Raw genomic sequence first — 14,275 nt, 5'->3', positions numbered from 1 at the left:
ACATTACAATTCACGTTTCATTGGAAAAAAACAGGTAAACTGCTGCCGTCACCACCACTGCCAGCAATGTTAAAAACGGTAGTGCCGGCAGGATGCGCTGAGCATGCTGGGACATTGTATATTCAGTAGCCCCTTGTTTGATAATATTAATGTTTGTTGTATTTCTCAATTGTTGTTTGTTTGCCCATGTCTTACGTGAACCCTGTCCGATCATTACATGTCTTTAGCGTTGTATAAATTTCTCACCATGCGTGTACTTTACTGTCCAGCGTCAGTCCTCTCCTTGTTTTTAAATCGTACGCAGTTTGGGGTTTTTTGTGTTTCTGCATCAGTTCTCTCAATAACTCAATAGAAAGACTCTGCTCTTTCCTGCAAGCTGCATTCCTGATTATTTAGTTCCAGTGTCCATTTTTATGAAAAACACTTTGCAGTACCAGAAGTACGGTACCTGATTTGGTGAAAAACGGCCGTAAGATGGAAGTAAAATAAAGATGGAAAAACAGCTAAATTAGAGGAAGGAAGACATAATGTCGTGATACAAGTTGTTTTAACCTAATTAGATTTGTAGAAGTAAAAGCAAATCGTTTTGGCTGTACTTAAATATTTAAGTTAGTCTAACGTTAAAATACTCAAGATAGTTTACTCAACAACTGAAAGCGGAATAACTTTTAAAAAGCATGCAAATTGCTAACCAGTTTTTTTAGTGTTTACATTATGAATGCTTTATGAAGCTCTCATTTACAATGCACTACAAATACCTTTATAATGCAATATAATGGTCAATATAAGCATTAAGGATGCTTTGTACTGCATTATAAAGGTATTTATAGTGCAATGTGGATATTTTGTACCTACCCCCACCTATGGACACGGGCTTTGGGCAGTGACCCAAAGAATGAAATCACAGATACAAGCGGCATAAATGGGTCTTCTTCACAGGGTAGATGGGCTCAGCCTTAGAGATGGGGTGAGCTGGGACATTTGGGAGGGGCTCAAAGAAGAGCTGCTGCTCCTCCACATCGAAAGGATCCAGTTGAGGTGGTTCAGGCATCTACTGAGGATGCCTCCTTGATGCCTCTCTGGGGAGGTGTTTCGTACAAATTGAACTGGGAGGAAGCCCTGGGGCACACCCAACACAGTGGAGATATTACATCTCTCAGCTGGCCTGGGAACGCCTTAGTATCCAACCCCGGAGGAGCTAGAGGAGGTGGCTGGTGAGAGGGAGGTCTGGGCATCCCTGCTCAGACTGCTGCCCCTGAGACCCGACCCCAGAAAAACAGAAGAAAAAGGATGATGGACAGAGGGATGGATGAAATACTATGTTCTTAGGCTTATACTGAATAGCGCTGATATAACCCTTTCGTGGAGAGAAGATGGTACACTCTGTATAGTTACTTAAAAAAATACAAAAATAAAAACAACATCTTACAAAGAGACAATGGCCTGTACGTTCATTTTAGTGTCAAGATATGATGGCAGGTATTTTCAGATATACCCAAATATATCTTACTTTAACCATTACAACATTCCAACCCCAAGCATCTGACATACAGATAATAAACACTTCTGCTGTCAGTAAAAATGAAGACATAAAATAAAAAAAAACAATTAAAAACTGTACAATATACAGTTTGTGTGAAAATTACCCGCTGAATTATTTGTACAATCATTCAGGCTGAATTACTGCAACGAATGGTGGAACTATGAAAGAATTAATTTTTGTTGCATCTCTACAATTCTGGTGATGTAGAGTAAATGCAACACACCTTGACACGTGGATCGAACTGAATATATTTTACAAGTCATCACAGTCTGCACGCTTCTTTGAACCCACGGTGTACCGGACACGTTGGCAGATACTTGGATAGATGGATACCTCTGGCAAAATAAATTCAACACAATGAGACTTCCGATGCCCGTGGCTACATTTACAGGCCAGTTTCTTACTGGGTTTTGGGTGAAAAGATGCCTTTCAAGCCCTTGCTGTGACAGAGAGGATGTAACAGTCTGGGACGAATGGCCAACATCAGGGAAAGCAAACCATTTCACTACTTTCTCATTGCATGTGGATTACTGTTGTTTAATATACCAGGGTCAGTATCGTATTGCGATACCAAAAACTGGTGCGATTCTTAACTGTGTGATTGTGTCATTTTGCAAATTTTTATATTTAAGAAGCTACGTCACATAGCGAACATACAAAATCTGTACTTTGGGGAGAGACACAGCCACATTCACTTACAACTTGACTAATGCGTTCCTGAAAAATTTTGCATTCACGAGAAGCCGTCATTAAAATTGCAAACCTTTCTAAATTTTGCTTCCTATGACTGACCAAAAACGTTTTAGCACAACTTACGGTTTGAAGGAAACCCAGCAGACTATCGTGATACTTTTGACATTTGCATGTGCATGAAATGCCATGTCAATGTTAACATTGCGCGCTGCGCAAGCCTAATATTGCGGGTGGCACAATGTCACACTGGGTAGTGCTGTTGCCACACACTGCCACTTTGTGTGTGTGGAGTTTGCATGTTCACCCTGTGTGTGGGTAGTTTTTTACAGCAGATTCTTTGGTGTCCGTCCACTGTCCATTAACATGTAACTCTACGTGTGACTGATCAGTGTGAACACTGCAATATTTTGTTGGTTCTTGCTCTGAACCAATTGGCAAGTATTTATTATATTATATTAATTATATATAAATGATTATTCAATGAATCAGATTAATTGGAAGAATACTAAATTATCGATATAGTGACAGACCTAATACGTATCAAAGTGAAAATTTTGGTATTGATCAAACTCTAAAGTGGATTCACCTATCCTTGACCAGCTGTGCTTTGCATGTAGAAATGAATTCGCTGGTAACATTCCTAAGGGAAACATGCTGTTTTCGCAGTGCTCCCTCTGAGGAGTGCATTCAGGTACAACAATAAACAAGCCAGTTAGCCTTGAAACATTTTTTATGTATTTTTTTTTTTTAAATGCCATTATTTTCCTGCGCTGCATTTTACAGCTTCATCTCTGACACCCACCTATGACCCACGGCTGAATCCCGCTGTGCCTTGGGTGAGTCTCCCCACTTGGAGGTGAGCAGGGACCAGGTCTGTTCTAAGGCAGTAATGTTACAGTTTTCTGCGTTTCACCTAATGATAGTTTAAATTCAGACCGCTAACAAGTAATAATGAGAAACAAGCCAAGCTAGATCACCTACTACCAGAGCTCATGTCATAGGTATCTAACACATTTATAAACAGGAGAATAACTCGGCCCCCTGAATTTCTCTCAACAGCTAGGTATTCTTGAAACACTTGATAAATGATTTCATTCAAAAGCAGCTTCCACTCAAATTTAAGCCAAGAGATTAGCATCATGCTGGTGAACAGCTGAATACCAGTAGGCATGGTAAATCCAATTCATTCACTACGCCACCGTCCCTTCCAAAAACATGCCCTCTGCTACACTTAGACCACGCAGTCAACCTGCTCCACAACAGTGACCAATCCAAACATGTTATTAATGACTACAGGCAGGCATGCAGCGGCCTAGATGTTCAAAACATCTGTGAAATGAGGCCACAATTTTTGAAACGGGGTAAGTCGACAAAAAAATTGCTTTAGAGATCTTACAAATACCATAAAAAAATGATTTTTCAATTGGACCGGTAGTTTCTATACTTTTCCAGATGAATTACTCTGTGTGTGTTTGTGTGTATGTGTGTGTGTGTGGGGGGGGGGGGGTAGTTGGTCGGTCTGTTGATGAATGTGAACATCAGCTTTCCCCCGATTCTGATTAATGGGGAGAGGCTGGGCTGTATTTTTGCAATGAAAACGACACTTAGCCTTCTGGTGGAAACAGCCCTGGTGGTGGTTTTAGACTTTTTGGCCCGCCAGCATCACAGCGATCCATCTAGGGGACTTTGTCTGTAAATGCGAATCTCCCACTGACTGTATTTGGACAGTGTTGTCCAGTTCCATGTCTTACTGCAATCCCACAGCTTGTCCTCATAAAGAATGCAGGAGAGGGTGCACAATTCCATGTGACACATATTAAGGAAGCTGATTAAGCTGGAGGAGTGAGATGCTTAATTAAAATAAGGGTTGAAAAGCACCCAGCTGTGCAGAACGGCAAGTAGTAGCAGTTTTTTTTCAGCTCTACCCAAATATACAGTATCCAATTTAACCATTTACTACATAGTTTTACCCAATCAGACAACTGTCAGCCATGTTGCTCTGAATATAATCAATGCAATATAACATCATATGTTAATATATTAAATATTCAGGAACAAGGCCTGCAGTGGGTAGTACAAATCTGTAGTTTACATTAGGTCAACAGAGTAGCCTGTCAGTCACTCACACATTAAACCACAGCTTGAAACTGAAGTTTGAGCTTATTGTGGAAGGGGCAGTTAACCCCGTTGGACATAAGAGGGTCCCAGGCAAGATGACTCAATGCAATTGGGCCATGCAGCTGCTGCGCTTCAAGCAGGGCTGATGAGGTCTCCACCTTTGGCTTGGCCTGCCCAGACAACCAGCTGGACTTCTGGGCACCTTATCCCATCCGGGGGATCCCCTGCCAGGCCACTGACTTGGAGAAACTTTGAGGTCTTGGGAGTGTATGACAGGGTTGAGGGGGGTGATAAATTATAAATCACTGGATCCTCCAGCAATAAAATTGCTCTGGACCACGTGAAGTAGGGGCAAGAGTTCTTGACGAGGTAGGGGCTAGAGCCCCCAGCTAGGTAATGATTAGAGTCCATGGTGTGGTAGGGGCTAGAATCCCCAGTTAGGTATTGACTAGAGTACCCGGTATGGTATGGGTTAGAGTTCCCGGTATGGTAGGGATTAGAGTCCCCAGTGCGGTAGGGGCTAGAGTCCCCAGCTAGGTATTGACTAGAGTACCCGGTATGGTATGGGTTAGAGTACCCGGTATGGTATGGGTTAGAGTCCCTGGTATGGTAGGGGTTAGAGTCCCCGGTACGGTAGTGGCTAGCGTTCCTGGCGTGGTAGGAACTAGAGTCCCCAGTACGGTAGGGGCTAGAGTCCCCAGCTAGGTATTGACTAGAGTACCCGGTAGGGTATGGGTTAGAGTCCCCGGTATGGTAAGGGTTAGAGTCCCCGGTATGGTAGGGGTTAGAGTACCCGGTATGGTATGGGTTAGAGTCCCTGGAGAGGTTAGGATTAAAGTCCCCTACAGAGAATGTGGGCGGTTAAAGTTCCATGTTTATGGTGGTATTTTATTATTATTATTGTTATTATTTATTCTTTTCAACTGATTCTATGTAAAATTTTTACTGTGCTTATTATTTCCTGCACGCATCTTTGGATTCCTTTCTTTAAATGCCTGTAAAGCACTTTGTAAACCCGGTGCTTAAAACAGTGCCATATAAAAACAGACTGAAGTGAACTGAAGATTCCCCTCCAGAGAAAACAAAATGGACACTCTGCTGCTGGCTAACTAGGCTCATGGCATCATTGATTCCTCTAAACCAACACACCAAACTTCAGAGTATGTGCTTCAGGAGCTCTGCAGGTCATGCCCCCCACCCATTCCACTGCCCCAGTGTCCTGAGCTGCTCCAGTGCTGTTACACCACAGCAGCTCCTGGGGGCACATGATATATGTCTTGCTTGACAACAGCCCTACCCCCAGCCCTCCTAGACTCCCACATCCGAGCACAGGGCGTGCCTCCTCTCCACTCATGCAACTGGGCCTCCAGCGTTGCTAGGCAGCCGGCAGGAGCAGGCCTGTGAAAGGTGTGCGTGGAGGTGCTGCAGGGGCGACATGCCCAGGTGCTGGATGAGCAGAGAACGCGGTGGCAAGTGGGAGCTCTCACAAAGCAAAGCACTCACGCATTCCTAACTTCCCGCGCTATGGCACCTGTTGATGCCGCATGCCTGAAACAGGCTGTCAGACAACCAGTTGCAACACAGCATCATAGATCAAAAAATAAAATTAAATAAATGCAGCAACATATTAAAAGCAGCACTCTCACTTAATTTCTGTATGACCAGAACTTTGACATAAATCAAAAGGATGACAGGAAAGGAAACAACGCCCCCCCCCCCCCCCCCCCCGAAATCTTAAACGTCCACATCAAGTGTATGAGCTCCACTACAAACAGAAGACCAAGGTCACTGTGGATCTGCGTCACATCAACACGGCAACCTGGGGAGTCCATACTATCGACCCGAAGACTTAACCTTACCAACACAAAGACACCGGCTGAGACTCGCGTCTGAGCCCCATACACTTGAGGAATGGGGCCACGTGAATGAGTAATGTTACAGAAGAATTCGCTCATAAGGCAATACAGAGCAATACTGGGAGACAAAGGACACTTTAAAGACCGGTATAAAGTACCAGGATATTCCACAACACCAACAATGAGTCTCTTAAATGCAGCACACTTTGGTAATTTTACAAGGATTCTTAAGATTTTTACATTAAAAAAAATATTATCAAAGTGTTTAAAACAGATCAGTAATACAAATATCACAAATGGCTCCTACAATAAATGTTCTGCAAACACCATCCAGTAAATACACCCCAACAATTCTAACACAGCTGAGTTTCAAGTCCACCACAGTCTCCTAAGATGACACAGAGCAAAAAGCTATTCATCCTGTAAAGAGTCTTAGGAGCACTTCCGAGACCTACCTTCTGCATTTTAGCCTTCCTGACATTGTGCACCAGCCTTCTTCCAAGCTTTCTAGCATACCAGATAGAGGCGAGCATACTGCCAGTGAAGCGTATCTCTTGGTCGACCAGCCAAGTCTAAAAAAACTCTTAAGATCACATCAGCATCGTCTCAGGAAGCATTCCCCTAGATGCACCTGAAATGCCAGGATAATTACACAAGACTGCAGGACTGGGACTTGAGAGAGGAGTCTCCCTGTGTCTTAGCAGTCTGGAGTCAGGTCTCTCTCTCTCTCTCTCTCTCTCTCTCGCTCTCTCTCTCTCGCTCCCTCTCTCAACGTCGCTCTGTGATCCTGGCTGCAGCTCTATTTACATAATGCCAGCAGGAGGACCCGGGAGCGTGTCTTTGCATCCAGCCCACCTCCAGCCCGCTAAGTGTCCACAGCTACCGTCGCCCCTGACGACAAGGGAGCTTTGCCCGCCCAGCACATCCCATGTCCCACTCTGTAGTATTTTTGGGCCTGACTGTTGAAAATCAGGGAAAAACACACCTGGAAAAAGTCCAAACCCATCCTCCCGGGCCAGGTTTCCACATTTATGAAAGACATATTTTTCCTTCTTCATATGGGATACTGTGCCCCAAATTTCTGAGTAAACCTTGGGACCAAAGTGAAAAACAAATGCCACTCTCATACTTTGTCCCTCAGGAGATTAACAAAGGCTCGGTGTCTGTTTTCCTTGAGACGCTGAGGCCTGTGATATTAGCAGATGAAATCAAAACCACAAGAACTCCAGCATCTATCCGCACAATCAGAAAAATGGCCACAAAATACACTGTGGTAAACGCCCCACAGGGCCATTCATCTTCTAGTCTGTGTGACTGTTTTATAGCCACTGCATTGTAATAAGAGTCTCCATTAAATCAGCGCGACTCTCATTTTCTGAGAACCTCCAGGAACAACAGTCAGACAGACCAACATATTGACAATAAATGGTGAAAACAACAATAATAAATGAGTTTCAATACACCAAAACCTGTCAGAATGTCATCTGAAAGGTTAAAAAACTAAATCTCATTTGCACATTCTTCCAGTGATCACACTGGTTTGCTTAGGGATCCCCCACAAAATAAGCTCTTAGGCCATAAACGTGTCCACAACTCTTCACTGTGCACTGGACTGCCTTACCAACAGGCCTCAGTGGCCGGCTTGGATAATAATTTATCGCCAAATTGATACACAGCAATATTACTAAAGGGTAATATACAGTAATTTGTACATTAAGAAACGTTCATGAACATTGTGATTGACAAACTTTCAAACTGAGGAGTTCCTGGTTAATCTGCCACGTCAGCACACACAAATAATACAGCAGATCTGAGCGATGATGTTAATTAGGCTCATGTCGACTCTGGTGGCACCTCAGTGAGCTTCATTATCACCCCAATCGATAGGTTAGCACATGTATCACCAGCAAGAACAATCCCAACAGCAACATAAATAGCACAGGCTACTCTGTACCTGAGAAAGAACAGAGGAGCTGCATGGAGTGTGCGCTGGGGTGCATTCAGGGCTGACGGCACAGCTTAGGCAAGAATCAAACTTCAGCACTTAATAGAAAATTAGAAGATTTATTTTCCCGCAGAAGATGAGAACGTAAAACTAGACCCCACACGTTTTTCTTCTCAGATGAATTATGAAGTTAAATCTGTGGTGTGAAATTTGTACCTCTGACACGTCACAGCAGGAAGGTCAAACTGAGCCAGATCAAAGACAGGCCACAGAGCCCACAGCAGACCTCTGCTTTCTGTAGCAGTCTGCTGTCGTCCAAGCCTCTGAGGAGAATTACCCTTGCTTTGTCAATGGAGGGGAACTCAGTCCCTCGGTCTGATATGCCGCAAAGCCTGACTAAAACCTAGCCGCTACTCTGGAGGGAAGTAAAACTGTTAGACAGGCCAATGCCCGGACTGTGTTCAAAGAATAGAACGAATAAAAAACACCAGGGACCCGACAGGGCTTACAGTCCGACAGACAGCTCATGCTAAGTACCAGGTTCTTCATTCCTGGAATGAGGATGTAACACAAATCTCCATTTGTCAAAAAAAAAAAAAGCTAGGCTATCCATCTATCGATGCCAGAAAAAGACGACGCACGGCGTACACTTACATTTAGTTTTACATAATTAGTAATCATTCGCCATCCTCCATGACTGAAGAACCAAATAGAATCCATCCATCCATTTTCCAAACCGCTTATCTTACTTGGTCGCGGGGGGTCCGGAGCCTATCCCGGAAGCAATGGGCACGAGGCAGGGAACAACCCTGGATGGGGGGCCAGCCCATCACAGGGCACACTCACACACCATTCACTCTCACACACATGCCTATGGGCAATTTAGCAACTCCAATTACCCTCAGCATGTTCTTGGACTGTGGGGGGAAACCGGAGTACCCGGAGGAAACCCCACGACGACATGGGGAGAACGTGCAAACTCCACACACATGTGACCCAGGCGGAGACTCGAACCCGGGTCCCAGAGGTGTGAGGCAACAGTGCTAACCACTGCACCACCATGCCGCCCCCCCAAACAGAATCCAAACAGAAAATCAAAACTTATTTTTTTTATTAAACTTTATTAAACTATATTTTATGTTTAATATTTCTTTATCAAACAATATTTTATTTATTTTGCTAAACATTTCTGTGTAGAAACAATGCTGCTAATTGCAACAATTGTATTCAAGTAATCAGATAGAAATTAAACTGCAGGCTTGGGGATATCATCACTACAGCCAACCCGTATGTAGGCCAGTCAGTTCAGCCATTGGTCCGAATCTATGAGTGAGTATGATGTTGGTCTGGAAGACGGCACACCAACCCCAGCTTCCGGTGCTGTTTCACGTGCAGGGCCTGCAACCCACAAGTTCCCCGTCTGTTCCACGCAGATAAGAGTGCATCTTTGACAATGCGTATTTGTAGACTCAGCAAATAGAGATTAGGCTTCTCAGCTCATAAATATTCAAAGCATTTCAAATTACAACGTTCATAAATATTCGTAGGCGTATAAACAATGTTTGTGGTTATATAGGGCAGTCCTACGGCGGCGCACCTCCACGGTTGGAGAATCAAATCCTGTCCTTGTGTGTGTGTGTGTGTGTGTGTGTGTGTGTGTGTGTGTGTGTGGGTTTCTGCCAGGTACTGCAGGTTTCCTCCTGGCATCCAAAAACATGCACTTAGGTGTTTTTACTTCACAGCCTGTGTGAGTGAGAGCAGCCCGTCCTGTCCACAGTGTCCTTTACCTTGTACCCTGTGCTTCCTGGGACAGGCTCCAGCTGGATGTGAAGACATGGGAGATAGCTGGATGGATGGATGGATGGATGGATGGATGGATGGATGGATGGATATACTTACGGGTAGTTTTTTTTTTTTTTGGTTACTTTAGCTGTTGACAGAAACACAAACCCTACTTTCTTGCAATAAAAAAAAATTCTCCATTAACTCTCAGGGTCCACACCTATTTCCATGACAAACCTGCCCCTGAATTTCATTTTAGGGACATTAATGTTTAGTCAGTCCTGCTACGACACGACTGACGTGTTTCAGAAAAACCTCACCTGCCCAAAAATCACATACTACATGGGAAAAAAAATGGTTAGGGGAATGCCATTTAAAACTTATGCCAGACAAACTGAATTTAACAGTAAAAACAGTGATACCAGTGCACAATAATAATAATAATTATTATATGCTTTTACAATAATAAATAATAATATTACATTAATAAATTATATGATAAACTCCTATGGATATCACGAGTCCCACAAGAATTTATTGAGGGTGCCTTCAGTCCCTGACCTCCCACTCCTTCATATCGGCGGCTTAGTGGCAGTACAAACTGTTTCACTCATTTACAAAATAACTTGTATACTTTCATGTACACTATAAAATCAAATAATGTTCCGAAACTAATCCAGCACAAGGTCACACTGAAGTTGCAATACATACTGTGGACAATTTACAGACAGCAGCCCACCTAACTGTGTGCTTTTGGTTATGAAGAAACCCACATGGACCATGGATATATAAAATTTTTCTCAGCTCATTTTCCTCAAGTCAGTTCCTATATTACTCCTAAAAGACTCATGTCATGCAAGTGGAAAGCAAAACATACATATTTGCTTACAGAGATTATGAATGTCTCTCTGAGAAATACCATTAAATACAGAAAACTGACTCATTTTCAGGAAATGAGGAAATGTTCTCATCAGGAACGGAGGTAAAGATACAATCTCAGGTTGGAAAATTGATTTCAGTGCCTCATACATGGTGTGATGCGAGACCAACAAGCAGTTGTCTTTCCATCAAGCCTATAATTATTTCTGTAGAAAAAGAAAAGTTCTCTCTGCAGTTAGTAATTTCCAATAAAGATATCACAACTGCCAGGTGTTTTCCAAAATCTAGCAGGATGGGACTGGTAGGTAACACATTCCACCACAGCCCTATGATTTTGGTGACCGTGCATTTTAGTCCGAATCTTTGTGCTACCTGTGAATTGAACTGATTAGCAATTTTTTAAATTCAAATGATTCAATATGATTCGATTATTTGAATAGAACTTCGACTCAGCAATTTGATTCAATAGGAAGACACGCATGATACACTGAAAATAAACTTGAATTCCCTTAATATTTCTTGGGAAATGTTATGTGTCATGCCCGGCTCGTCCGCTCCTCCTGTGTGCCACGCCCCCTGATTACCCACGTGTTTTCTCCCGATTGTACCCAGCTGTATCCAGTTCATTTGCTCAGTCCTGTCTATTTCAGTCCGTGTCTTACCTGAGTCCTTCGTCCGTCATTGATGTTGTCAATGTCTGTTTCCCGTCCTGCTCCGGTTTCCCCTAATAAAACCCCGTTTTCCCCGTATCCCGCTTGCCTGCCTGCTCCTTACCCGCACGATCGCCGCTCTGCCCGCGATCACCTGTGACATTATGCACGTGATACAGGGATTATTTCAATAAGGATACACAGCAAAAACTTGAACATCATTTTTCAACTTAAAAAAAAAACAGTCACACTTCGGATTGAACATAATACCTTGGAGAGAGATATTGTTGTACATCAATTTCTACATTCAGATTGGCACTTATTTTCTATCAGTTCCACAAAGAAAATCTACAAGTGCAGTGTGCAGTGGGATTTTGAATAGAAACAAAAAAAGAATTAGTGAGTCGAGTCAGGTAATTTTAGATTAACCTACTCCTCGAGTTTTTTTTTTCCCAAAAAAATATGAACCAATCGACATGGTCTAGCTAATTAGCCCGACAGTTTCTGCTTCCTTCTGGCCGACCCATCCACAGTAAGGCTGACAGTTTCTGCTTCCTTCTGGCCGACCCATCCACAGTAAGGCTGATAGTTTCTGCTTCCTTCTGGCCGACCCATCCACAGTAAGGCTGACAGTTTCTGCTTCCTTCTGGCCGACCCATCCACAGTAAGGCTGACAGTTTCTGCTTCCTTCTGGCCGACCCATCCACAGTAAGGCTGACAGTTTCTGCTTCCTTCTGGCCGACCCATCCACAGTAAGGCTGACAGTTTCTGCTCCCTTCTGGCCGACCCATCCACAGTAAGGCTGATAGTTTCTGCTTCCTTCTGGCTGACCCATCCACAGTAAGGCTGACAGTTTCTGCTTCCTTCTGGCCGACCCATCCACAGTAAGGCTGACAGTTTCTGCTTCCTTCTGGCCGACCCATCCACAGTAAGGCTGACAGTTTCTGCTTCCTTCTGGCCGACCCATCCACAGTAAGGCTGACAGTTTCTGCTTCCTTCTGGCCGACCCATCCACAGTAAGGCTGACAGTTTCTGCTTCCTTCTGGCCGACCCATCCACAGTAAGGCTGACAGTTTCTGCTCCCTTCTGGCCGACCCATCCACAGTAAGGCTGATAGTTTCTGCTTCCTTCTGGCCGACCCATCCACAGTAAGGCTGATAGTTTCCAGACTTCATAAATTTCAATTTAGAAACTCACAAGAAAAAAAATATGGCAGGAAAAGACTTAATTATAGTAATACACAAGTGTCCAACCATGAAAAAAATATCCACTCATAAAGCCATCTAAATATATGTATTAATAAGTTTGCTAGCATTTCAATAAGGCTGCGAGTCGGACTGTGCCCTTCCGGTTTGTTTACATGACTAACGAAACACTCACAGCGCAGTATGCTGACCTCGGCACTCATGTCACCATAAGGATCCAATGATAGATATCTGTTACAGTCCTTTAGTCAAAAAAAAGCTAAAATGACCAAACACAGCAAAAACTGCCCCTGTGTACATGGCGTCTGTGACATCATCCAGTTTTATATATAGATGTCAACACTGTATACAGTACATACAATTCACAATCTTCAACATGCAGCTTTCGGCCTATTAAACAAAAATAAGCTCTCATATGGGTCAATATGTTCAGGTCGCTGAATGGCGAGGGTCTTCGGCCAACCACCTCGTAACATGGGGACTGCCAACCCTTAATTGTGACAGACTTAAAAATAATCTACACTGTACAGGCTTAAAAGACAGGAAGAAACAAATAGCTACAGTAGTAAAAAGACAATTTCAATGACATATCACATTTCAAAGATATGATACACAACAGCTTCATGGCTCTGGCCAATGTTGTAGCGGGGAAAGGTTGCCACTCAGGGAATGACTTGCAAATACTATTAAGCAGAAAAAACTAGTTAAATACAGATAAGATGCTTTTTATACTTTTATTTGCAGACTGGGTATACTGGAGCCGGCATGGGTAAAGCTGATCAAACTAATTTAGATAACATTTATTTTGTAGTAGAGGTCTCCAAAATACCTATAACGCCAAGGGAAACCCACATTAGCTTTTCTGTAAGCAATTTCTTTTACAATTCAAGTTTGTTTATCCGTGTACCTAAAGCTTTTAGAAATCTGTTTGTATTTGGTTAGCATCTCGTAACTGTCAGGATTTAAGCCAGACCATGTCGTTTGAGTGTTTTAAGCATTTTATTCTGCCAAGGTCCTACGTTTGTGGTGTTCTTCAAATAGGGGGTGCAGGCTAAGTGGTGTGGACACTTCTACTATATAAACAGGAAACACTGAAACCCCACTGGTTTTTATACTATGTAGGTTAAAAACAGGAATTACAGTACTATTCAATATGGAAAAACAAATTTTTAACCATTTAGACTGAATTTTGATCAACTTTAATGATTGTGAGTTTAAAAAACATAATTTTAAGATCGATGAAGTTGAATCTACAGGATTGCTGCTTGATGCCTTGAGTAAATTAATGAATCGTTACACTACTAAGGCATACATTTAAAAAATTATACATTTATTTATACAAGTGCATGATTATGAATGTTGTTGCAGACTATAAACAATTACATTTAACTACTAATTAACTGCTACACATTCAGACACACCCATAAAAGATCCTGCAATATGTCTTCTCACGCACACAGAAACTGAAATACATCTGACAGCCACACCAATTGAGCAAGCATCCATTAAGAGGGAAAAAAAAATAATGGTATTTAACATGCTTTCTATTTTTCTGATTGTCATCCAGTAAAATGGCCCCCATTACGGCTAATGGAAAACAGCAA

At 42.8% G+C, this 14,275-nt stretch overlaps 1 protein-coding gene across 11 annotated transcripts in view; it reads right to left on the bottom strand.

Annotated features, from left to right (window-relative positions):
* dlg2 (discs, large homolog 2 (Drosophila)) overlaps positions 1-14,275 on the bottom strand; it is a 214,765-nt gene that overhangs the window by 97,061 nt on the left and 103,429 nt on the right. The window contains exon 1 of one of the 11 annotated variants that reach the window (XM_049017503.1): positions 6,666-6,916. The exons of 9 other annotated variants lie outside the window; for them this stretch is intronic. In XM_049017503.1, the coding sequence (XP_048873460.1) occupies positions 6,666-6,743 (78 nt within the window). In that variant the 5' untranslated portion in view covers positions 6,744-6,916. Of the gene's footprint in view, positions 1-6,665; positions 6,917-14,275 lie in introns of those variants that run through there. One more of the 11 variants, XM_049017499.1, reaches the window with a different exon arrangement.

This window comes from Brienomyrus brachyistius, chromosome 6, assembly GCF_023856365.1.
Source record: "Brienomyrus brachyistius isolate T26 chromosome 6, BBRACH_0.4, whole genome shotgun sequence".
NCBI classification, from domain to species: domain Eukaryota; kingdom Metazoa; phylum Chordata; class Actinopteri; order Osteoglossiformes; family Mormyridae; genus Brienomyrus; species Brienomyrus brachyistius.
The sequence above is the reverse complement of the archived record's forward strand: the minus strand, read 5'-3'. Positions and strand labels throughout refer to the sequence as shown.